This window comes from Rhea pennata, chromosome 1 (genome assembly GCF_028389875.1).
Source record: "Rhea pennata isolate bPtePen1 chromosome 1, bPtePen1.pri, whole genome shotgun sequence".
Taxonomy (NCBI): Eukaryota; Metazoa; Chordata; class Aves; order Rheiformes; family Rheidae; genus Rhea; species Rhea pennata.
In genome coordinates, this window is record NC_084663.1 from 85,372,062 (window position 1) to 85,396,858 (window position 24,797).

Genomic DNA, 24,797 nt, shown 5'->3' on the forward strand with positions numbered 1-24,797 from the left:
CTGGAGACCATGACACTGGAGGCCATAAAAAAACATTTCTATATAATACCGAATGTATTTTCTTTCACTTCCACCCAGGTTCTCTTAGGGAAATTCATGACTGGGAAGGAGCTGTAGTTACTCAGCAGCTTTTGTTAACCTCCTAAAAAAAAAAAGAGAGAGAGAGAGAGGGATTAAAGTGAGAAGGAGCATTCACTATGAAAAATACTGAGATTTCCACAGCTCTGAATTCCGACATGACCTAGAAACTTGGCCTTAGGCTCAGAAAAAGTACAGTAACATGAGGTTCACAGACAGAAAATACATATGCTACAAATACGTACAGGCCAAGAACCTTAGGCAAACAGGGGAGGTGAATAAAACCGGAGTCAATAAAAAGCGGTCAATAAAAGACCTCAGTAATATTACTTCTTATTATTTGGAAGATAGAATATTAAGATTACTAAAGCAGGATGATGAAAATAAAAAGGTATACAACATTCAGAGTGCTAGCAAGGAAAGAAACAAACACAATCATATATACATTTGGACTCTTGTCTCTTTAGGGCATACCTCCATGTAGACAGCGAGCAGCTTAAGGATTCCGCTCCCCCACAACTGAAGCAGGGGGCCAGCATCTTGTCTGGATATATTTTTCTTATGACTTACAGCTATTTGTTTTGGGAAGTGAAGCTCACTATGCATGAGTGGGGCTCCATGCAGCCTTTACGCTCATTCTTCCTGTGCCTTCCCTTCCTCCTGTGTGTTAGGGTCTCCTTTTAGCCTCTGCAGAAGAACAGTGAGAGCAGATGGAGCTGGACTGGAGCAAACGGATAGCCACATCTCAAGGTGCTGGAAGTTGGGCGGAGGAGAGAAATATGAGCAGAAGGTTGGAGTGACACTGACACCCATCCTGAAAGCTGCCCTACCTATAAAGCTCTCTCTTTCCGGGTCCTCAGGTCCCCAGGCAGATGAAGCAGTGCCTCCTCGCCTCCCAGACCTTTGTCAAATCCCACAGTTCTCATGACACATTTGACTTGGTCACGCGTGTCTTTCCATCCTGGGGCTGTTTTTCTTGTTTTCTTTGGGCTTTATTTTTTCATGACTCTTTGCTCTTGTCCCAGTTTGGGAGGGGTAGCTTACAGCGTGCCTGGGTGCCTAGCAGCACAAAAGGCAGGACCTGCAACGTGCCATGGCCATTCTGTGAAATACACAGGCCCACCACTCAACGGCACACCTACGTCATCAAAATGCTTGTCTGCGATACGTGTTACATTTCTTGCTTTGGTCTAGCATGGGTTCCCTGATGTAATGACCTAATCGCACATCACTCTTAAGTGGGTGGGAAATCACATAATCATAGAATCGGTAGGGTTGGAAGGGACCTCCGGAGATCGTCTAGTCCAACCCCCCTGCTCAAGCAGGGTCACCTAGGGCATGTTAGACAGGGTTGCACCCAGGCGGGCTTTGAATATCTCCAGAGAAGGAGACCCCACAAGCTCTCTGGGCAACCTGGTCCAGTGCTCTCTCACTCTCACAGTGAAGAAATTCCCCCCCTCACGTGCAGGCGGAACTTGCTGTCGTTCAGTTTTTGCCCATTGCCTCTTGTCCTGATGCACGGGACGACTGGAAAGAGTTTGTCCCCATCCCCTTGACACCCTCCCTTCAGGTACTTACACACATTGATAAGATCCCCCCTCAGTCTTCACCTCCCCAGGCTCAACAGGCCCAGCTCTCGCAGCCGTTCCTCATAGGGCACGTGCTCCAGCCCTCTGATCATCTTTGTAGCCCTATGCTGGACTCTCTGCACTAGCTCCATGGCTCTCTTGTACTGGGGAGCCCAGAACTGGATGCAGCACCCGACATGAGGCCTCCCCAGGGCTGAGTAGAGCGGCAGGATCACCTCCCTCGACCTCCTGGCAACACTCCTCCTAATGCACCCCAGGATACCGTTGGCTTTCTTGCCAACAAGGGCGCATTGCTGGCTCATGGTCAACTCATCATCCGCCAGCACTCCCGGGTCCTTCTCTGCAGAGCTGCTTTCCAGCAGGTCACGCCCCCAGCTTGTACTGGTGCCTAGGGTTATTTTTCCCTACGTGCAGGACTCTGCACTTGCCCTGGTTGAACCTCAGGAGGTTCCTCTCCGCCCAGCTCTCCCGCCTGTCCAGGTCTCTCTGAACGGCAGCACAGCCCTCCAGTGTATCAGCCACTCCTCCCAGCTTGGTATCATCAGCAAATTTGCTGAGGAGGCACTCTGTCCCTTCGTCCAGGTCACTGATGAACAAGTTGAACAGGACGGGACCCAGTACGGAGCCCTGGGGAACTACACTAGCCACAGGCCTCCAACTAGACCCCACGCCACTGACGACAACCCTTGGGGCTCCGCCTTTCAGCCAGTTCTCAACCCACCTCACTGACCACTCATCTAACCCACACTTCCTGAGCTTATCGAGGAGGATGTTATGGGAGACGGTGTCAAAAGCCTTGATGAAGCCACAGTACACAACGTCCACTGCTCTCCCCTCATCTACCCAGCCCGTCATTCCATCACAGAAGGCTGTCAGATTGGTTCAGCAGGATTTCCCCTTGCTGAATCCACACTGACTACTCCTGATCCCCTCCTTTGCCTCCATATGCTTGCAGATGACATCCAGAATGAGGTGTTCCATCACCTTTCCAGGGATGTTTAGCATGGGTGCTCTTTCGCCAAGAGACAGCTTGTTCGTCGTTATGCCGGTGCCTCCTTCCTACCCCTGCTCAGATCCACAGCAGCCTGTACATCAGGTGTGGAAGAAGGGACCCGGTAGCAATACAAAAGGGGACTTGGCACAGGCACGGTGATGGGGAAGGGAAGGGAGCACGGAGGGGCTCTCTCCTGCATCTTTCTATAGCCTGCTCTGCCTGCTGACATTGCCAATATCTTTCTCCTGATTCAAGTGCCCCCTCCCTCCTCACCCCCACCGTAGAAAGAGGATTGATCTCCTGAGACCATTGATGCAATGCCAGTCATGCCCACTGTAACGGCTGGTCTATGCCATACAGCTCTGCAGAGAGCCCTCAGAGTCACTGCTAGAAGAGCCCCAGCCAGGCTTGGCCCCAGCTTGGTCCCCTCCTGTGCACCGAAAACAGGAATATCCCCTAGAGGATGAGGAGGAATGGGTTGGAGAGGCCAATGAGAACAGCTGCACGGAGCAGGGCAGGACTGGGAAGGCCATGGCAGTGAGGTGGAAACGGAGGTAAGTGACCAGGGGCATGCCAGATGCACACAAGCACAAGCCACACTGCACCTTCTGAGAAGGGAAAGTCAGAGGAAACTAGAAGATCAGCTGCACGCAATTATATTGCTGGGAGCAGGCTGGAAGGGAAATGTGCCGTCTTGTCACGTCACAAACTTTCCAATCTGTCTCCCAGCCCTTGCCTTCAGAGCAGGCACCCACCCTCAGTTTACAAGGCTTTACATTACCTACGTTAGCACATGATCTGTAGAGAGGGACCAGAAAGACCTCCCCGGGAAGGGTTTGCGCCCCCCAAGCAAGCCTGTGTAAACTGGGCTGCTGCTCGGCAATTTGAAAGTCTCCAAACCCAGACACTCCCCCGGTGCTGTGAGACACCAGGCAGGATGGAATGTTTGGGGGGGGAAAGGGAGGCCAGGGAGGCACTGGGGAAAGTGCAAGGTTCTCACAAGGATGATGAGGCAGCAAGGTCAGAGGAGGCTGCGGAGGAGGTTGGCTGTGGGAGCCACTGCGGCTGGCATGGCAAAATGCAATGGATGAGGAAGGGCAAGAGGCACCAGAGAAGCACAGAGAACTGGAGTAGGGAGTAGAAGGAGAGCGGGAACGGGCTGCTCGGGCTCGAGAAGGGTGAAAGAATGAGCGTAGGACTGGCTGGGCAAGCGGTCCGGGATGGCAAGCCTGAGGAAGGAAAGATTTGTGTAGGAAGAATTGCCTGCAAGCAGGTGGCCCCAAGGACACTTGGTGCACCAGCACAGGCACCCGGAAGAAACTGGCACGAGATGCCCTAAACCCACCAAGAGTGACGAGCCAACTGATGGGAACTATACACAGTCACCAGTGACCTAGCCACAGTCCTAGACCGGGCCTGAAGTACTAGCACATATACCTAGCTCTGGAAATGGGCTGGCGGTGCCTCCTCTGTGCTGCAATGGTCATTCTTCCCCCACTGGAACAGGAGATGGAAAGCCAGTCTTCACTTGATGCTGTCTTTCGTGGCGTTGCTATCCAAAGCCAGGGCAGACAGGAGACCTCACCACTTTCCTCACTGTTACATCTCTCCTTATGGTCTCAGACTGAATTAGAACAACTCTCCCGCCCCATCCCGCCTCCCCCGCCCCTCTTCCGAAGACAAGAAAGCCTTCCGTGGAGTGCAATTACCTTCTTCTGTTCCGCGCTGGCGAACACGCCACTGACCCACTGCAAGATTTTTCAGGCTCTTTTCAGAAGTAAACTCTGTCTCCGGTTGCAAACAACTCTCTCATTCAGTGCGGTGACGCTGCAGTGGAATGCTGGCAGCTCCAAGGGTACAACAAGGAGAAGGGCTGGTGAAGCGAGGGACGGGTGCAGCAGGGCAGCTCTGTCAGGGGATGGGCAATGGCACCTTGCATTTCTAGAAATAGACTTTCCCAGCTCAGGTGCTGCAGTCAGCTGTGTCATCACTGTATCCAGATAAAGGAACTAAATTTGTCCAGGCTGACGCCTGATCCTGGGAAGGGGAAAGCTGCAGAGACCCTGGGCTGGCAAAGATAAGGCTCTCCAGGAGTATAAAGCAGTGCCCTTGCCAGAGCCAGTCCTCGTACATCTCACGGAGCTGGGTGACAGAGGCGCCATGAAGGTCTTGCTGATTCTCTCCTGCCTGGGAGCAGCTGGTGAGTTCTGCAAAGCGTCGGATCCTCCAGCTCTCGCTACACCTCACTCTTGCCTTGTCTTCTCTGCCTGCATTTCTCTTTCCCCAATGGCTCGACACTCCACTCTTATCCTATTGCCACCCGTGTCAGAGACTTGGACTCCCAGCCTCCTAAAGGGACAATAAATTTCAAGTTCTGCTGACACTCTCAACTGCATTTGCCCTTTTCCAGTCCTCACCCTACACAGATGTACACCACGGCCTTTCGCCACAACACAGCTGTCACATCCCATGCCAGCGGTGCCATGGAAGGAATACACAGGAAGCTTGCACCCATTTCATTTGTGAAGTTCTTTGGCAGCCCCTGTGCTTCTGCTCTTTTCCTGACGCAGGCAGCAACCATCAAAGACTCGCGCCTCAGAACAATGCGAAAGAACCCAGGAGGACACTCCAGGAGAGGCTGTGAAGACCGACTTCTGGTGCTCCAAACTCCTTTGGCCCTTGCTAACTGCTCTGCAGCTCATTGCCTGCCGCTACACTGCAAGAGAATGGATTCAGACCCAGTGCTGTGAAAACCAATTCTCTTTCCCCCAGTTGCTGTCCCAGGCGATGCCGACGACGACAAGATTGTGGGAGGCTACAACTGCCCAGAACATTCGGTGCCCTACCAGGTGTCCCTGAACGCTGGGTATCACTTCTGTGGAGGTTCCCTCATCAACAGTCAGTGGGTCGTGTCAGCTGCTCACTGCTACAAGTTGTAAGTACACACTGTCCTGGGTATCTCGGTGGATTCTAGTCAAACCTTGCAAACCCACCAGATTTGCAACTACGGCATTGAGCAAAGAAAGACAAGACAGGGTGGCAGGGCATGCCCGGTGCACCTGAAACCAAGGGAGGCACACTGCCCTCAGTCCCACTGTCTTAGATGATCTTCCCAGTGTTCCTGCATCCTCGGCATCCTTTGCAGTGCACCCTAGCACACCTTTCTCTGCACACCGGCGTGTCTGTGTCCTCATACCAGCTCACCAATAGCACCTCCTCTTCTCTTTTGTTCCTTTTCACTCCCCTAGACTTTCCCCCGGATGTATTCCTCTCTGTTTTTAGGGCATACTTCCATGCAGAGAGTGTGCAGCTTCAGGATCCTGCTCCCCCGCAATGAGGAACCTAAGCTCTCCTCCTTAAGCATTGTTCTAGGCGTCTGGTGTGACCCTTGTATGCTCACACCGTTGCCACTGCAGCCACCCGGGGATGTACTGGACGCAATGCCCATCTGGCAAGGCTTTCTAGTCTCTGTCTTTCATTGAAATCACGAAGTTCCTAGAGCCCTGTGTGACACACCATGAGCCTTTGACTTGGGCAGCACCCCCTCACTCTCTACCCAGCTTTCTGCCGGCCCCCTTTGTGACACCAAGCCATTCTACTGCGTGCTAACTGCTGCTCTTCTCTGCTGGTAATCTGCAGCTATATACAGGTGAGGCTGGGAGAGTACAACATTGATGTGCAGGAAGACAGTGAAGTGGTCAGGAATTCTGCAGCAATCATTCGCCACCCTAAATACAATTCAAGAAGCCTTAACAACGACATTATGTTGATCAAGCTGGCATCCCCAGTGGCCTACAGCGTCGATGTTCAGCCCATAGCTCTGCCCCGCGCCTGTGTCAACGCGGGCACCAAGTGCCTGATTTCGGGATGGGGAAACACACTGAGCAGTGGCTGTGAGTATCAGTGCACGTTGCGGGTAGGTGGCCACGCTTCTCCTGCTCGGTCACCAGGTTCCTGAGACCCACAGACATTTCACCCCTGCTCTGCAGCCTTCTCTTGCTCTAGCCCCAAGTTCCTCACACTGCCCTGCCCGTGCGTCCTGCTGCACAATGCGCTTCGCATTTCCTCATGCGGGCCAAGCATTTACTTTACCCTGATTTGCTGGATGGCTCTCGCACATACAGGGCTGCAGGGCTTCCTGCTCACAGGCAGGACTGAGTCCCAAGATGAAACCTAATTTTCACTGCTCTCCCGGCAGCCAAGTTCCCTGAGATTCTCCAGTGCCTGCAAGCTCCAGTCCTGAGTCACCAAGAGTGCCAAGATGCTTACCCAGGCCAGATCTCCAGCAACATGATGTGTGTAGGCTTCCTGGAGGGTGGGAAAGACTCATGCCAGGTAAGAGCCGACGTCTGGGCGCAGCTCTGGCTTGGACACTTTGGGTGCCTCAGGCTCTGTGGCATACACCAGAGCTCGTCAGAGTGCTTACGCTTTCTCAGCTCCAAGTGTGCAGTTCCAACACAGTGTCCTTCCAGTGGCATTTGGACACAGGGTGGGCTTCACGCAAAACCAGCAGGTGCAGCCACACCTGGTTGAGCACAGAGTGCAGTAGCGGTAAACTGTGGCGCTGCGGGAGAGGATCAGCAGATGAGGGGTGGTACCTCTCTGTGCTCTCATACCAGGGCCTGCGCCACCTCCCTCAGTGCTCCCTGGCTTCTTTGTAACAGGCCAAGACCTTTCCGGGTGAGATTCTGCTTTTAAATCAGCTCACACTTCTAACTTTTTCCTTACAGGGTGACTCGGGTGGCCCAGTTGTGTGCGACGGGACACTCCAGGGAATCGTGTCATGGGGAATTGGGTGTGCTCTGAAAGGCTACCCTGGTGTCTACACCAAGGTCTGCAATTACGTTGACTGGATCCAAGAAACCATAGCAGCCTACTGATGCGTTGATGACCACTCGGCTCCTTGGCCGCTGCCCTCCTGCCCCATCACTCTCCTCTCAAGAAGATCATAGCACAAATAAAAACACACTTGAGAGCCTGTCAGATATTTCCTTCGGGGGCTGAAGCTCACTCTACACAGGTGGGGCTCCCTGCAGCCCTTACACCAGCCTCAGCCTTTCCCCCCTGCCTGTTCCGGGTTAGGTATGTGCACGGGGAGCTGCGCCCTCGAGCTGCAGGCCTGGCAGGCAAGGGGACAGGGCAGCGCGCCACCATCTAGGAGGTCCTCTGAGCTGGACTCTTCCTTCTCTTTACTCCTGGCCCTCTTCCTGAGAAAGGGAGCTTTGACGGTGCTCACTCAGCTACGGTGGGCGGTGGAAGAGCAAGCAGAGCCCAGCACCACTTGCGGCCCATGACCCTCAGCCTCCCCTTCACTTCCTCGGGGACAGCTGAAGCAGGAGGCCCCTCACACAGCAGGACCCTGCCCACCAGCACCTGCAACTGACACACAACAGCTGCTAGGGGAAGGAAAACAATGGCAAGCAGGTGGGGGAAAGGTCAGGCACCCCTCAGCAGTGTAAAGCACCAAGGCAAGATCGCCTAGGAAAGGAGGGATGGGGTAAGCAAGGGTGGCAGGAGGGGAAGGGGGCTGTTTGCCTCTCTGTGTTTGGCCTGCTGCCATTCTGGGTTTGGGCAGGTTCTCTTTTGGGGAGGAAGGAAAGTTAGGCCTTCTTTGAGAGTACCTGCACTTGGGAGCGAGGCAGGGACACCCAGAGGGCTGAGGGCAGGAGGCAGCGAGGCAATAACACTCACCATGGTAGTGGTGGGGGAGGGGGAGGAAACTCAGGAAAGGAACAGTGGTCCTACCTGCAGCCAGAAGCAGATATACAGCCCAGCCCCCGCGGTGGTGGGAAACAGACAGCCTCCTGGGAATCTCCAGCAAGTGCCTGGACCACACAGAAAGGACTTCCTATCCTTACAGGAAGGGCCCTGCAAGGACACAGCAGGCGGGGGAGTTCTGATTTTAAAGGTTCTGTTTAGCCCATCTCTTCCTGCATATCTAAGATCACGTGCAAGGTGAACTGGGTGGCTGGTCTGTTTGCTCGTTTTTCCTAATAAAACCTAGCTTTAGCAAACGCAAGCCTTTTGGCAGATTCTTAGACCACGAATGACGAGAGAAGCTGGGGCTTCCCCAGTGTAAGGCTCTCACAGGCTCACAACCATTCTTGGGACCCCTTGCAATGGGAACTGACCTGAGATCTCTTCCCAGGCTGATGGGGTGGAAGGCCGAGGTGCGAGACAGCCTTTTTACATTTCATCTGGGCTGGTAATTTCTTTCTTATGACTTACAGCTCTTTGTTTTGGGAGGTGAAGCTCACTACGCATGAGTGGGGCTCCATGCAGCCTTTACGCTCGTTCTTCCTGTGCCTTCCCTTCCTCCTGTGTGTTAGGGTCTCCTTTTAGCCTCTGCAGAAGAACAGTGAGAGCAGATGGAGCTGGACTGGAGCAAACGGATAGCCACATCTCAAGGTGCTGGAAGTTGGGCGGAGGAGAGAAATATGAGCAGAAGGTTGGAGTGACACTGACACCCATCCTGAAAGCTGCCCTACCTATAAAGCTCTCTCTTTCCGGGTCCTCAGGTCCCCAGGCAGATGAAGCAGTGCCTCCTCGCCTCCCAGACCTTTGTCAAATCCCACAGTTCTCATGACACATTTGACTTGGTCACGCGTGTCTTTCCATCCTGGGGCTGTTTTTCTTGTTTTCTTTGGGCTTTATTTTTTCATGACTCTTTGCTCTTGTCCCAGTTTGGGAGGGGTAGCTTACAGCGTGCCTGGGTGCCTAGCAGCACAAAAGGCAGGACCTGCAACGTGCCATGGCCATTCTGTGAAATACACAGGCCCACCACTCAACGGCACACCTACGTCATCAAAATGCTTGTCTGCGATACGTGTTACATTTCTTGCTTTGGTCTAGCATGGGTTCCCTGATGTAATGACCTAATCGCACATCACTCTTAAGTGGGTGGGAAATCACAGAATCATAGAATCGGTAGGGTTGGAAGGGACCTCCGGAGATCGTCTAGTCCAACCCCCCTGCTCAAGCAGGGTCACCTAGGGCATGTTAGACAGGGTTGCACCCAGGCGGGCTTTGAATATCTCCAGAGAAGGAGACCCCACAAGCTCTCTGGGCAACCTGGTCCAGTGCTCTCTCACTCTCACAGTGAAGAAATTCCCCCCCTCACGTGCAGGCGGAACTTGCTGTCGTTCAGTTTTTGCCCATTGCCTCTTGTCCTGATGCACGGGACGACTGGAAAGAGTTTGTCCCCATCCCCTTGACACCCTCCCTTCAGGTACTTACACACATTGATAAGATCCCCCCTCAGTCTTCACCTCCCCAGGCTCAACAGGCCCAGCTCTCGCAGCCGTTCCTCATAGGGCACGTGCTCCAGCCCTCTGATCATCTTTGTAGCCCTATGCTGGACTCTCTGCACTAGCTCCATGGCTCTCTTGTACTGGGGAGCCCAGAACTGGACGCAGCACCCGACATGAGGCCTCCCCAGGGCTGAGTAGAGCGGCAGGATCACCTCCCTCGACCTCCTGGCAACACTCCTCCTAATGCACCCCAGGATACCGTTGGCTTTCTTGGCAACAAGGGCGCATTGCTGGCTCATGGTCAACTCATCATCCGCCAGCACTCCCGGGTCCTTCTCTGCAGAGCTGCTTTCCAGCAGGTCACGCCCCCAGCTTGTACTGGTGCCTAGGGTTATTTTTCCCTACGCGCAGGACTCTGCACTTGCCCTGGTTGAACCTCAGGAGGTTCCTCTCCGCCCAGCTCTCCCGCCTGTCCAGGTCTCTCTGAATGGCAGCACAGCCCTCCGGTGTGTCAGCCACTCCTCCCAGCTTGGTATCATCAGCAAATTTGCTGAGGAGGCACTCTGTCCCTTCGTCCAGGTCACTGATGAACAAGTTGAACAGGACGGGACCCAGTACGGAGCCCTGGGGAACTACACTAGCCACAGGCCTCCAACTAGACCCCACGCCACTGACGACAACCCTTGGGGCTCCGCCTTTCAGCCAGTTCTCAACCCACCTCACTGACCACTCATCTAACCCACACTTCCTGAGCTTATCGAGGAGGATGTTATGGGAGACGGTGTCAAAAGCCTTGATGAAGCCACAGTACACAACGTCCACTGCTCTCCCCTCATCTACCCAGCCCGTCATTCCATCATAGAAGGCTGTCAGATTGGTTCAGCAGGATTTCCCCTTGCTGAATCCACGCTGACTACTCCTGATCCCCTCCTTTGCCTCCATATGCTTGCAGATGACATCCAGAATGAGGTGTTCCATCACCTTTCCAGGGATGTTTAGCATGGGTGCTCTTTCGCCAAGAGACAGCTTGTTGGTCGTTATGCCGGTGCCTCAGGTTGGCTCCTTCCTACCCCTGCTCAGATCCACAGCAGCCTGTACATCAGGTGCGGAAGAAGGGACCCGGTAGCAATACGAAAGGGGACTTGGCACAGGCACGGTGCCGGAGGGGGTGGGGGGCACGGAGGGGTTCTCTCCTGCATCTTTCTATAGCCTGCTCTGCCTGCTGACATTGCCAAGATCTTTCTCCTGATTCAAGTGCCCCCTCCCTCCTCACCCCCACCGTAGAAAGAGGATTGATCTCCTGAGACCATTGATGCAATGCCAGTCATGCCCACTGTAACGGCTGGTCTATGCCATACAGCTCTGCAGAGAGCCCTCAGAGTCACTGCTAGAAGAGCCCCAGCCAGGCTTGGCCCCAGCTTGGTCCCCTCCTGTGCACCGAAAACAGGAATATCCCCTAGAGGATGAGGAGGAATGGGTTGGAGAGGCCAATGAGAACAGCTGCACGGAGCAGGGCAGGACTGGGAAGGCCATGGCAGTGAGGTGGAAACGGAGGTAAGTGACCAGGGGCATGCCAGATGCACGCAAGCACAAGCCACACTGCACCTTCTGAGAAGGGAAAGTCAGAGGAAACTAGAAGATCAGCTGCACGCAATTATATTGCTGGGAGCAGGCTGGAAGGGAAATGTGCCGTCTTGTCACGTCACAAACTTTCCAATCTGTCTCCCAGCCCTTGCCTTCAGAGCAGGCACCCACCCTCAGTTTACAAGGCTTTACATTACCTACGTTAGCACATGATCTGTAGAGAGGGACCAGAAAGACCTCCCCAGGAAGGGTTTGCGCCCCCCAAGCAAGCCTGTGTAAACTGGGCTGCTGCTCGGCAATTTGAAAGTCTCCAAACCCAGACACTCCCCCGGTGCTGTGAGACACCAGGCAGGATGGAATGTTTGGGGGGGGAAAGGGAGGCCAGGGAGGCACTGGGGAAAGTGCAAGGTTCTCACAAGGATGATGAGGTGGCAAGGTCAGAGGAGGCTGCGGAGGAGGTTGGCTGTGGGAGCCACTGCAGCTGGCATGGCAAAATGCAATGGATGAGGAAGGGCAAGAGGCACCAGAGAAGCACAGAGAACTAGAGTAGGGAGTAGAAGGAGAGCGGGAACGGGCTGCTCGGGCTCGAGAAGGGTGAAAGAATGAGCGTAGGACTGGCTGGGCAAGCGGTCCGGGATGGCAAGCCTGAGGAAGGAAAGATTTGTGTAGGAAGAATTGCCTGCAAGCAGGTGGCCCCAAGGACACTTGGTGCACCAGCACAGGCACCCGGAAGAAACTGGCACGAGATGCCCTAAACCCACCAAGAGTGACGAGCCAACTGATGGGAACTATACACAGTCACCAGTGACCTAGCCACAGTCCTAGACCGGGCCTGAAGTACTAGCACATATACCTAGCTCTGGAAATGGGCTGGCGGTGCCTCCTCTGTGCTGCAATGGTCATTCTTCCCCCACTGGAACAGGAGATGGAAAGCCAGTCTTCACTTGATGCTGTCTTTCGTGGCGTTGCTATCCAAAGCCAGGGCAGACAGGAGACCTCACCCCTTTCCTCACTGTTACATCTCTCCTTATGGTCTCAGACTGAATTAGAACAACTCTCCCGCCCCATCCCGCCTCCCCCGCCCCTCTTCCGAAGACAAGAAAGCCTTCCGTGGAGTGCAATTACCTTCTTCTGTTCCGCGCTGGCGAACACGCCACTGACCCACTGCAAGATTTTTCAGGCTCTTTTCAGAAGTAAACTCTGTCTCCGGTGGCAAACAACTCTCTCATTCAGTGCGGTGACGCTGCAGTGGAATGCTGGCAGCTCCAAGGGTACAACAAGGAGAAGGGCTGGTGAAGCGAGGGACGGGTGCAGCAGGGCAGCTCTGTCAGGGGATGGGCAATGGCACCTTGCATTTCTAGAAATAGACTTTCCCAGCTCAGGTGCTGCAGTCAGCTGTGTCATCACTGTATCCAGATAAAGGAACTAAATTTGTCCAGGCTGACGCCTGATCCTGGGAAGGGGAAAGCTGCAGAGACCCTGGGCTGGCAAAGATAAGGCTCTCCAGGAGTATAAAGCAGTGCCCTTGCCAGAGCCAGTCCTCGTACATCTCACGGAGCTGGGTGACAGAGGCGCCATGAAGGTCTTGCTGATTCTCTCCTGCCTGGGAGCAGCTGGTGAGTTCTGCAAAGCGTCGGATCCGCCAGCTCTCGCTACACCTCACTCTTGCCTTGTCTTCTCTGCCTGCATTTCTCTTTCCCCAATGGCTCGACACTCCACTCTTATCCTATTGCCACCCGTGTCAGAGACTTGGACTCCCAGCCTCCTAAAGGGACAATAAATTTCAAGTTCTGCTGACACTCTCAACTGCATTTGCCCTTTTCCAGTCCTCACCCTACACAGATGTACACCACGGCCTTTCGCCACAACACAGCTGTCACATCCCATGCCAGCGGTGCCATGGAAGGAATACACAGGAAGCTTGCACCCATTTCATTTGTGAAGTTCTTTGGCAGCCCCTGTGCTTCTGCTCTTTTCCTGACGCAGGCAGCAACCGTCAAAGACTCGCGCCTCAGAACAATGCGAAAGAACCCAGGAGGACACTCCAGGAGAGGCTGTGAAGACCGACTTCTGGTGCTCCAAACTCCTTTGGCCCTTGCTAACTGCTCTGCAGCTCATTGCCTGCCGCTACACTGCAAGAGAATGGATTCAGACCCAGTGCTGTGAAAACCAATTCTCTTTCCCCCAGTTGCTGTCCCAGGCGATGCCGATGACGACAAGATTGTGGGAGGCTACAACTGCCCAGAACATTCGGTGCCCTACCAGGTGTCCCTGAACGCTGGGTATCACTTCTGTGGAGGTTCCCTCATCAACAGTCAGTGGGTCGTGTCAGCTGCTCACTGCTACAAGTTGTAAGTACACACTGTCCTGGGTATCTCGGTGGATTCTAGTCAAACCTTGCAAACCCACCAGATTTGCAACTACGGCATTGAGCAAAGAAAGACAAGACAGGGTGGCAGGGCATGCCCGGTGCACCTGAAACCAAGGGAGGCACACTGCCCTCAGTCCCACTGTCTTAGATGATCTTCCCAGTGTTCCTGCATCCTCGGCATCCTTTGCAGTGCACCCTAGCACACCTTTCTCTGCACACCGGCGTGTCTGTGTCCCCATACCAGCTCACCAATAGCACCTCCTCTTCTCTTTTGTTCCTTTTCACTCCCCTAGACTTTCCCCCGGATGTATTCCTCTCTCTTTTTAGGGCATACTTCCAAGCAGAGAGCATGCAGCTTCAGGATCCTGCTCCCCCGCAATGAGGAACCTAAGCTCTCCTCCTTAAGCATTGTTCTAGGCGTCTGGTGTGACCCTTGTATGCTCACACCGTTGCCACTGCAGCCACCCGGGGATGCACTGGACGCAATGCCCATCTGGCAAGGCTTTCTAGTCTCTGTCTTTCATTGAAATCACGAAGTTCCTAGAGCCCTGTGTGACACACCATGAGCCTTTGACTTGGGCAGCACCCCCTCACTCTCTACCCAGCTTTCTGCCGGCCCCCTTTGTGACACCAAGCCATTCTACTGCGTGCTAACTGCTGCTCTTCTCTGCTGGTAATCTGCAGCTATATACAGGTGAGGCTGGGAGAGTACAACATTGATGTGCAGGAAGACAGTGAAGTGGTCAGGAATTCTGCAGCAATCATTCGCCACCCTAAATACAGTTCAAGAAGCCTTAACAACGACATTATGTTGATCAAGCTGGCATCCCCAGTGGCCTACAGCGTCGATGTTCAGCCCATAGCTCTGCCCCGCGCCTGTGTCAACGCGGGCACCAAGTGCCTGATTTCGGGATGGGGAAACACACTGAGCAGTGGCTGTGAGTATCAGTGCACGTTGCGGGTAGGTGGCCACGCTTCTCCTGCTCGGTCACCAGGTTCCTGAGACCCACAGACATTTCACCCCTGCTCTGCAGCCTTCTCTTGCTCTAGCCCCGAGTTCCTCACGCTGCCCTGCCCGTGCGTCCTGCTGCACAATGCGCTTCGCATTTCCTCATGCGGGCCAAGCATTTACTTTACCCTGATTTGCTGGATGGCTCTCGCACATACAGGGCTGCAGGGCTTCCTGCTCACAGGCAGGACTGAGTCCCAAGATGAAACCTAATTTTCACTGCTCTCCCGGCAGCCAAGTTCCCTGAGATTCTCCAGTGCCTGCAAGCTCCAGTCCTGAGTCACCAAGAGTGCCAAGATGCTTACCCAGGCCAGATCTCCAGCAACATGATGTGTGTAGGCTTCCTGGAGGGTGGGAAAGACTCATGCCAGGTAAGAGCCGACGTCTGGGCGCAGCTCTGGCTTGGACACTTTGGGTGCCTCAGGCTCTGTGGCATACACCAGAGCTCGTCAGAGTGCTTACGCTTTCTCAGCTCCAAGTGTGCAGTTCCAACACAGTGTCCTTCCAGTGGCATTTGGACACAGGGTGGGCTTCACGCAAAACCAGCAGGTGCAGCCACACCTGGTTGAGCACAGAGTGCAGTAGCGGTAAACTGTGGCGCTGCGGGAGAGGATCAGCAGATGAGGGGTGGTACCTCTCTGTGCTCTCATACCAGGGCCTGCGCCACCTCCCTCACTGCTCCCTGGCTTCTTTGTAACAGGCCAAGACCTTTCCGGGTGAGATTCTGCTTTTAAATCAGCTCACACTTCTAACTTTTTCCTTACAGGGTGACTCGGGTGGCCCAGTTGTGTGCGACGGGACACTCCAGGGAATCGTGTCATGGGGAATTGGGTGTGCTCTGAAAGGCTACCCTGGTGTCTACACCAAGGTCTGCAATTACGTTGACTGGATCCAAGAAACCATAGCAGTCTACTGATGCGTTGATGACCACTCGGCTCCTTGGCCGCTGCCCTCCTGCCCCATCACTCTCCTCTCAAGAAGATCATAGCACAAATAAAAACACACTTGAGAGCCTGTCAGATATTTCCTTCGGGGGCTGAAGCTCACTCTACACAGGTGGGGCTCCCTGCAGCCCTTACACCAGCCTCAACCTTTCCCCCCTGCCTGTTCCGGGTTAGGTATGTGCACGGGGAGCTGCGCCCTCGAGCTGCAGGCCTGGCAGGCAAGGGGACAGGGCAGCGCGCCACCATCTAGGAGGTCCTCTGAGCTGGACTCTTCCTTCTCTTTACTCCTGGCCCTCCTCCTGAGAAAGGGAGCTTTGACGGTGCTCACTCAGCTACGGTGGGCGGTGGAAGAGCAAGCAGAGCCCAGCACCACTTGCGGCCCATGACCCTCAGCCTCCCCTTCACTTCCTCGGGGACAGCTGAAGCAGGAGGCCCCTCACACAGCAGGACCCTGCCCACCAGCACCTGCAACTGACACACAACAGCTGCTAGGGGAAGGAAAACAATGGCAAGCAGGTGGGGGAAAGGTCAGGCACCCCTCAGCAGTGTAAAGCACCAAGGCAAGATCGCCTAGGAAAGGAGGGATGGGGTAAGCAAGGGTGGCAGGAGGGGAAGGGGGCTGTTTGCCTCTCTGTGTTTGGCCTGCTGCCATTCTGGGTTTGGGCAGGTTCTCTTTTGGGGAGGAAGGAAAGTTAGGCCTTCTTTGAGAGTACCTGCACTTGGGAGCGAGGCAGGGACACCCAGAGGGCTGAGGGCAGGAGGCAGCGAGGCAATAACACTCACCATGGTAGTGGTGGGGGAGGGGGAGGAAACTCAGGAAAGGAACAGTGGTCCTACCTGCAGCCAGAAGCAGATATACAGCCCAGCCCCCGCGGTGGTGGGAAACAGACAGCCTCCTGGGAATCTCCAGCAAGTGCCTGGACCACACAGAAAGGACTTCCTATCCTTACAGGAAGGGCCCTGCAAGGACACAGCAGGCGGGGGAGTTCTGATTTTAAAGGTTCTGTTTAGCCCATCTCTTCCTGCATATCTAAGATCACGTGCAAGGTGAACTGGGTGGCTGGTCTGTTTGCTCGTTTTTCCTAATAAAACCTAGCTTTAGCAAACGCAAGCCTTTTGGCAGATTCTTAGACCACGAATGACGAGAGAGCTGGGGCTTCCCCAGTGTAAGGCTCTCACAGGCTCACAACCATTCTTGGGACCCCTTGCAACGGGAACTGACCTGAGATCTCTTCCCAGGCTGATGGGGTGGAAGGCCGAGGTGCGAGACAGCCTTTTTACATTTCATCTGGGCTGGTAATTTCTTTCTTATGACTTACAGCTCTTTGTTTTGGGAGGTGAAGCTCACTACGCATGAGTGGGGCTCCATGCAGCCTTTACGCTCGTTCTTCCTGTGCCTTCCTTTCCTCCTGTGTGTTAGGGTCTCCTTTTAGCCTCTGCAGAAGAACAGTGAGAGCAGATGGAGCTGGACTGGAGCAAACGGATAGCCACATCTCAAGGTGCTGGAAGTTGGGCGGAGGAGAGAAATACGAGCAGAAGGTTGGAGTGACACTGACACCCATCCTGAAAGCTGCCCTGCCTATAAAGCTCTCTCTTTCCGGGTCCTCAGGTCCCCAGGCAGATGAAGCAGTGCCTCCTCGCCTCCCAGACCTTTGTCAAATCCCACAGTTCTCATGACACATTTGACTTGGTCACGCGTGTCTTTCCATCCTGGGGCTGTTTTTCTTGTTTTCTTTGGGCTTTATTTTTTCATGACTCTTTGCTCTTGTCTCAGTTTGGAAGGGGTAGCTTACAGCGTGCCTGGGTGCCTAGCAGCACAAAAGGCAGGACCTGCAACATGCCATGGCCATTCTGTGAAATACACAGGCCCACCACTCAACGGCACACCTACGTCATCAAAATGCTTGTCTGCGATATGTTACATTTCTTGCTTTGGTTTAGCATGGGTTCCCCTAATCACACATCACTCTTAAGTGGGTGGGAAATCACAGAATCATAGAATCGGTAGGGTTGGAAGGGACCTCCGGAGATCGTCTAGTCCAACCCCCCTGCTCAAGCAGGGTCACCTAGGGCATGTTAGACAGGGTTGCACCCAGGCGGGCTTTGAATATCTCCAGAGAAGGAGACCCCACAAGCTCTCTGGGCAACCTGGTCCAGTGCTCTCTCACTCTCACAGTGAAGAAATTCCCCCCCTCACGTGCAGGCGGAACTTGCTGTCGTTCAGTTTTTGCCCATTGCCTCTTGTCCTGATGCACGGGACGACTGGAAAGAGTTTGTCCCCATCCCCTTGACACCCTCCCTTCAGGTACTTACACACATTGATAAGATCCCCCCTCAGTCTTCACCTCCCCAGGCTCAACAGGCCCAGCTCTCGCAGCCGTTCCTCATAGGGCACGTGCTCCAGCCCTCTGATCATCTTTGTAGCCCTATGCTGGACTCTCTGCACTAGCTCCATGGCTCTCTTGTACTGGGGAGCCCAGAACTGGACGCAGCACCCGACATGAGGCCTCCCCAGGGCTGAGTAGAGCGGCAGGATCACCTCCCTCGACCTCCTGGCAACACTCCTCCTAATGCACCCCAGGATACCGTTGGCTTTCTTGGCAACAAGGGCGCATTGCTGGCTCATGGTCAACTCATCATCCGCCAGCACTCCCGGGTCCTTCTCTGCAGAGCTGCTTTCCAGCAGGTCACGCCCCCAGCTTGTACTGGTGCCTAGGGTTATTTTTCCCTACGCGCAGGACTCTGCACTTGCCCTGGTTGAACCTCAGGAGGTTCCTCTCCGCCCAGCTCTCCCGCCTGTCCAGGTCTCTCTGAATGGCAGCACAGCCCTCCAGTGTGTCAGCCACTCCTCCCAGCTTGGTATCATCAGCAAATTTGCTGAGGAGGCACTCTGTCCCTTCGTCCAGGTCACTGATGAACAAGTTGAACAGGACGGGACCCAGTACGGAGCCCTGGGGAACTACACTAGCCACAGGCCTCCAACTAGACCCCACGCCACTGACGACAACCCTTGGGGCTCCGCCTTTCAGCCAGTTCTCAACCCACCTCACTGACCACTCATCTAACCCACACTTCCTGAGCTTATCGAGGAGGATGTTATGGGAGACGGTGTCAAAAGCCTTGATGAAGCCACAGTACACAACGTCCACTGCTCTCCCCTCATCTACCCAGCCCGTCATTCCATCATAGAAGGCTGTCAGATTGGTTCAGCAGGATTTCCCCTTGCTGAATCCACGCTGACTACTCCTGATCCCCTCCTTTGCCTCCATATGCTTGCAGATGACATCCAGAATGAGGTGTTCCATCACCTTTCCAGGGATGTTTAGCATGGGTGCTCTTTCGCCAAGAGACAGCTTGTTGGTCGTTATGCCGGTGCCTCAGGTTGGCTCCTTCCTACCCCTGCTCAGATCCACAGCAGCCTGTACATCAGGTGCGGAAGAAGGGACCCGGTAGCAATACGAAAGGGGACTTGGCACAGGCACGGTGCCGGAGGGGGTGGGGGGCACGGAGGGGTTCTCTCCTGCATCTTTCTATAGCCTGCTCTGCCTGCTGACATTGCCAAGATCTTTCTCCTGATTCAAGTGCCCCCTCCCTCCTCACCCCCACCGTAGAAAGAGGATTGATCTCCTGAGACCATTGATGCAATGCCAGTCATGCCCACTGTAACGGCTGGTCTATGCCATACAGCTCTGCAGAGAGCCCTCAGAGTCACTGCTAGAAGAGCCCCAGCCAGGCTTGGCCCCAGCTTGGTCCCCTCCTGTGCACCGAAAACAGGAATATCCCCTAGAGGATGAGGAGGAATGGGTTGGAGAGGCCAATGAGAACAGCTGCACGGAGCAGGGCAGGACTGGGAAGGCCATGGCAGTGAGGTGGAAACGGAGGTAAGTGACCAGGGGCATGCCAGATGCACGCAAGCACAAGCCACACTGCACCTTCTGAGAAGGGAAAGTCAGAGGAAACTAGAAGATCAGCTGCACGCAATTATATTGCTGGGAGCAGGCTGGAAGGGAAATGTGCCGTCTTGTCATGTCACAAACTTTCCAATCTGTCTCCCAGCCCTTGCCTTCAGAGCAGGCACCCACCCTCAGTTTACAAGGCTTTACATTACCTACGTTAGCACATGATCTGTAGAGAGGGACCAGAAAGACCTCCCCGGGAAGGGTTTGCGCCCCCCAAGCAAGCCTGTGTAAACTGGGCTGCTGCTCGGCAATTTGAAAGTCTCCAAACCCAGACACTCCCCCGGTGCTGTGAGACACCAGGCAGGATGGAATGTTTGGGGGGGGAAAGGGAGGCCAGGGAGGCACTGGGGAAAGTGCAAGGTTCTCACAAGGATGATGAGGTGGCAAGGTCAGAGGAGGCTGCGGAGGAGGTTGGCTGTGGGAGCCACTGCAGCTGGCATGGCAAAATGCAATGGATGAGGAAGGGCAAGAGGCACCAGAGAAGCACAGAGAACTAGAGTAGGGAGTAGAAGGAGAGCGGGAACGGGCTGCTCGGGCTCGAGAAGGGTGAAAGAATGAGCGTAGGACTGGCTGGGCAAGCGGTCCGGGATGGCAAGCCTGAGGAAGGAAAGATTTGTGTAGGAAGAATTGCCTGCAAGCAGGTGGCCCCAAGGACACTTGGTGCACCAGCACAGGCACCCGGAAGAAACTGGCACGAGATGCCCTAAACCCACCAAGAGTGACGAGCCAACTGATGGGAACTATACACAGTCACCAGTGACCTAGCCACAGTCCTAGACCGGGCCTGAAGTACTAGCACATATACCTAGCTCTGGAAATGGGCTGGCGGTGCCTCCTCTGTGCTGCAATGGTCATTCTTCCCCCACTGGAACAGGAGATGGAAAGCCAGTCTTCACTTGATGCTGTCTTTCGTGGCGTTGCTATCCAAAGCCAGGGCAGACAGGAGACCTCACCACTTTCCTCACTGTTACATCTCTCCTTATGGTCTCAGACTGAATTAGAACAACTCTCCCGCCCCATCCCGCCTCCCCCGCCCCTCTTCCGAAGACAAGAAAGCCTTCCGTGGAGTGCAATTACCTTCTTCTGTTCCGCGCTGGCGAACACGCCACTGACCCACTGCAAGATTTTTCAGGCTCTTTTCAGAAGTAAACTCTGTCTCCGGTGGCAAACAACTCTCTCATTCAGTGCGGTGACGCTGCAGTGGAATGCTGGCAGCTCCAAGGGTACAACAAGGAGAAGGGCTGGTGAAGCGAGGGACGGGTGCAGCAGGGCAGCTCTGTCAGGGGATGGGCAATGGCACCTTGCATTTCTAGAAATAGACTTTCCCAGCTCAGGTGCTGCAGTCAGCTGTGTCATCACTGTATCCAGATAAAGGAACTAAATTTGTCCAGGCTGACGCCTGATCCTGGGAAGGGGAAAGCTGCAGAGACCCTGGGCTGGCAAAGATAAGGCTCTCCAGGAGTATAAAGCAGTGCCCTTGCCAGAGCCAGTCCTCGTACATCTCACGGAGCTGGGTGACAGAGGCGCCATGAAGGTCTTGCTGATTCTCTCCTGCCTGGGAGCAGCTGGTGAGTTCTGCAAAGCGTCGGATCCGCCAGCTCTCGCTACACCTCACTCTTGCCTTGTCTTCTCTGCCTGCATTTCTCTTTCCCCAATGGCTCGACACTCCACTCTTATCCTATTGCCACCCGTGTCAGAGACTTGGACTCCCAGCCTCCTAAAGGGACAATAAATTTCAAGTTCTGCTGACACTCTCAACTGCATTTGCCCTTTTCCAGTCCTCACCCTACACAGATGTACACCACGGCCTTTCGCCACAACACAGCTGTCACATCCCATGCCAGCGGTGCCATGGAAGGAATACACAGGAAGCTTGCACCCATTTCATTTGTGAAGTTCTTTGGCAGCCCCTGTGCTTCTGCTCTTTTCCTGACGCAGGCAGCAACCGTCAAAGACTCGCGCCTCAGAACAATGCGAAAGAACCCAGGAGGACACTCCAGGAGAGGCTGTGAAGACCGACTTCTGGTGCTCCAAACTCCTTTGGCCCTTGCTAACTGCTCTGCAGCTCATTGCCTGCCGCTACACTGCAAGAGAATGGATTCAGACCCAGTGCTGTGAAAACCAATTCTCTTTCCCCCAGTTGCTGTCCCAGGCGATGCCGACGACGACAAGATTGTGGGAGGCTACAACTGCCCAGAACATTCGGTGCCCTACCAGGTGTCCCTGAACGCTGGGTATCACTTCTGTGGAGGTTCCCTCATCAACAGTCAGTGGGTCGTGTCAGCTGCTCACTGCTACAAGTCGTAAGTACACACTGTCCTGGGTATCTCGGTGGATTCTAGTCAAACCTTGCAAACCCACCAGATTTGCAACTACGGCATTGAGCAAAGAAAGACAAGACAGGGTGGCAGGGCATGCCCGGTGCACCTGAAACCAAGGGAGGCACACTGCCCTCAGTCCCACTGTCTTAGATGATCTTCCCAGTGTTCCTGCATCCTCGGCATCCTTTGCAGTGCACCCTAGCACACCTTTCTCTGCACACCGGCGTGTCTGTGTCCTCATACCAGCTCACCAATAGCACCTCCTCTTCTCTTTTGTTCCTTTTCACTCCCCTAGACTTTCCCCCGGATGTATTCCTCTCTGTTTTTAGGGCATACTTCCAAGCAGAGAGCATGCAGCTTCAGGATCCTGCTCCCCCGCAATGAGGAACCTAAGCTCTCCTCCTTAAGCATTGTTCTAGGCGTCTGGTGTGACCCTTGTATGCTCACACCGTTGCCACTGCAGCCACCCGGGGATGTACTGGACGCAATGCCCATCTGGCAAGGCTTTCTAGTCTCTGTCTTTCATTGAAATCACGAAGTTCCTAGAGCCCTGTGTGACACACCATGAGCCTTTGACTTGGGCAGCACCCCCTCACTCTCTACCCAGCTTTCTGCCGGCCCCCTTTGTGACACCAAGCCATTCTACTGCGTGCTAACTGCTGCTCTTCTCTGCTGGTAATCTGCAGCTATATACAGGTGAGGCTGGGAGAGTACAACATTGATGTGCAGGAAGACAGTGAAGTGGTCAGGAATTCTGCAGCAATCATTCGCCACCCTAAATACAATTCAAGAAGCCTTAACAACGACATTATGTTGATCAAGCTGGCATCCCCAGTGGCCTACAGCGTCGATGTTCAGCCCATAGCTCTGCCCCGCGCCTGTGTCAACGCGGGCACCAAGTGCCTGATTTCGGGATGGGGAAACACACTGAGCAGTGGCTGTGAGTATCAGTGCACGTTGCGGGTAGGTGGCCACGCTTCTCCTGCTCGGCCACCAGGTTCCTGAGACCCACAGACATTTCACCCCTGCTCTGCAGCCTTCTCTTGCTCTAGCCCCAAGTTCCTCACACTGCCCTGCCCGTGCGTCCTGCTGCACAATGCGCTTCGCATTTCCTCATGCGGGCCAAGCATTTACTTTACCCTGATTTGCTGGATGGCTCTCGCACATACAGGGCTGCAGGGCTTCCTGCTCACAGGCAGGACTGAGTCCCAAGATGAAACCTAATTTTCACTGCTCTCCCGGCAGCCAAGTTCCCTGAGATTCTCCAGTGCCTGCAAGCTCCAGTCCTGAGTCACCAAGAGTGCCAAGATGCTTACCCAGGCCAGATCTCCAGCAACATGATGTGTGTAGGCTTCCTGGAGGGTGGGAAAGACTCATGCCAGGTAAGAGCCGACGTCTGGGCGCAGCTCTGGCTTGGACACTTTGGGTGCCTCAGGCTCTGTGGCATACACCAGAGCTCGTCAGAGTGCTTACGCTTTCTCAGCTCCAAGTGTGCAGTTCCAACACAGTGTCCTTCCAGTGGCATTTGGACACAGGGTGGGCTTCACGCAAAACCAGCAGGTGCAGCCACACCTGGTTGAGCACAGAGTGCAGTAGCGGTAAACTGTGGCGCTGCGGGAGAGGATCAGCAGATGAGGGGTGGTACCTCTCTGTGCTCTCATACCAGGGCCTGCGCCACCTCCCTCAGTGCTCCCTGGCTTCTTTGTAACAGGCCAAGACCTTTCCGGGTGAGATTCTGCTTTTAAATCAGCTCACACTTCTAACTTTTTCCTTACAGGGTGACTCGGGTGGCCCAGTTGTGTGCGACGGGACACTCCAGGGAATCGTGTCATGGGGAATTGGGTGTGCTCTGAAAGGCTACCCTGGTGTCTACACCAAGGTCTGCAATTACGTTGACTGGATCCAAGAAACCATAGCAGCCTACTGATGCGTTGATGACCACTCGGCTCCTTGGCCGCTGCCCTCCTGCCCCATCACTCTCCTCTCAAGAAGATCATAGCACAAATAAAAACACACTTGAGAGCCTGTCAGATATTTCCTTCGGGGGCTGAAGCTCACTCTACACAGGTGGGGCTCCCTGCAGCCCTTACACCAGCCTCAGCCTTTCCCCCCTGCCTGTTCCGGGTTAGGTATGTGCACGGGGAGCTGCGCCCTCGAGCTGCAGGCCTGGCAGGCAAGGGGACAGGGCAGCGCGCCACCATCTAGGAGGTCCTCTGAGCTGGACTCTTCCTTCTCTTTACTCCTGGCCCTCTTCCTGAGAAAGGGAGCTTTGACGGTGCTCACTCAGCTACGGTGGGCGGTGGAAGAGCAAGCAGAGCCCAGCACCACTTGCGGCCCATGACCCTCAGCCTCCCCTTCACTTCCTCGGGGACAGCTGAAGCAGGAGGCCCCTCACACAGCAGGACCCTGCCCACCAGCACCTGCAACTGACACACAACAGCTGCTAGGGGAAGGAAAACAATGGCAAGCAGGTGGGGGAAAGGTCAGGCACCCCTCAGCAGTGTAAAGCACCAAGGCAAGATCGCCTAGGAAAGGAGGGATGGGGTAAGCAAGGGTGGCAGGAGGGGAAGGGGGCTGTTTGCCTCTCTGTGTTTGGCCTGCTGCCATTCTGGGTTTGGGCAGGTTCTCTTTTGGGGAGGAAGGAAAGTTAGGCCTTCTTTGAGAGTACCTGCACTTGGGAGCGAGGCAGGGACACCCA

At 54.6% G+C, this 24,797-nt stretch overlaps 3 protein-coding genes and 1 gene segment (V, D, J or C); all 4 read left to right on the top strand.

Moving 5' to 3' along the window:
• The window catches only part of LOC134150152 (T cell receptor beta constant 2-like), an 80,722-nt gene that overhangs the window by 25,993 nt on the left and 29,932 nt on the right, over positions 1-24,797 (top strand).
• Positions 4,822-7,541, top strand: LOC134150160 (trypsin II-P29-like). Of its 2 annotated transcripts, none has more exons than XM_062593765.1 (5): positions 4,822-4,861; positions 5,434-5,596; positions 6,301-6,554; positions 6,860-6,996; positions 7,392-7,541. In XM_062593765.1, the coding sequence occupies exons 1-5, from the start codon at positions 4,822-4,824 to the stop codon at positions 7,539-7,541; spliced, it is 744 nt and encodes a 247-aa protein (XP_062449749.1). The 2 variants fall into 2 exon arrangements, with proteins under 2 accessions (XP_062449749.1, XP_062449758.1); XM_062593774.1 differs by having other exon boundaries at positions 5,446-5,596.
• LOC134150166 (trypsin II-P29-like) lies at positions 13,072-15,791 on the top strand. 2 transcript variants are annotated; one of them, XM_062593790.1, is made up of 5 exons: positions 13,072-13,111; positions 13,684-13,846; positions 14,551-14,804; positions 15,110-15,246; positions 15,642-15,791. In XM_062593790.1, the coding sequence occupies exons 1-5, from the start codon at positions 13,072-13,074 to the stop codon at positions 15,789-15,791; spliced, it is 744 nt and encodes a 247-aa protein (XP_062449774.1). The 2 variants fall into 2 exon arrangements, with proteins under 2 accessions (XP_062449774.1, XP_062449784.1); XM_062593800.1 differs by having other exon boundaries at positions 13,696-13,846.
• Positions 21,307-24,026, top strand: LOC134150169 (trypsin II-P29). 2 transcript variants are annotated; one of them, XM_062593815.1, is made up of 5 exons: positions 21,307-21,346; positions 21,919-22,081; positions 22,786-23,039; positions 23,345-23,481; positions 23,877-24,026. In XM_062593815.1, the coding sequence occupies exons 1-5, from the start codon at positions 21,307-21,309 to the stop codon at positions 24,024-24,026; spliced, it is 744 nt and encodes a 247-aa protein (XP_062449799.1). The 2 variants fall into 2 exon arrangements, with proteins under 2 accessions (XP_062449799.1, XP_062449809.1); XM_062593825.1 differs by having other exon boundaries at positions 21,931-22,081.

Excerpts from the sequence above, each read along its gene's own strand:
- LOC134150160 (XM_062593765.1), top strand. The coding sequence starts at position 4,822 with ATGAAGGTCTTGCTGATTCTCTCCTGCCTGGGAGCAGCTG. Across the intron at positions 4,862-5,433 it reads CTCCTGCCTGGGAGCAGCTG|TTGCTGTCCCAGGCGATGCC; the intron begins GTGAGTTCTGCA and ends TCTTTCCCCCAG. Across the intron at positions 5,597-6,300 it reads GCTGCTCACTGCTACAAGTT|CTATATACAGGTGAGGCTGG; the intron begins GTAAGTACACAC and ends GGTAATCTGCAG.
- LOC134150166 (XM_062593790.1), top strand. The coding sequence starts at position 13,072 with ATGAAGGTCTTGCTGATTCTCTCCTGCCTGGGAGCAGCTG. Across the intron at positions 13,112-13,683 it reads CTCCTGCCTGGGAGCAGCTG|TTGCTGTCCCAGGCGATGCC; the intron begins GTGAGTTCTGCA and ends TCTTTCCCCCAG. Across the intron at positions 14,805-15,109 it reads AAACACACTGAGCAGTGGCT|CCAAGTTCCCTGAGATTCTC; the intron begins GTGAGTATCAGT and ends CTCTCCCGGCAG.
- LOC134150169 (XM_062593815.1), top strand. The coding sequence starts at position 21,307 with ATGAAGGTCTTGCTGATTCTCTCCTGCCTGGGAGCAGCTG. Across the intron at positions 21,347-21,918 it reads CTCCTGCCTGGGAGCAGCTG|TTGCTGTCCCAGGCGATGCC; the intron begins GTGAGTTCTGCA and ends TCTTTCCCCCAG. Across the intron at positions 23,040-23,344 it reads AAACACACTGAGCAGTGGCT|CCAAGTTCCCTGAGATTCTC; the intron begins GTGAGTATCAGT and ends CTCTCCCGGCAG.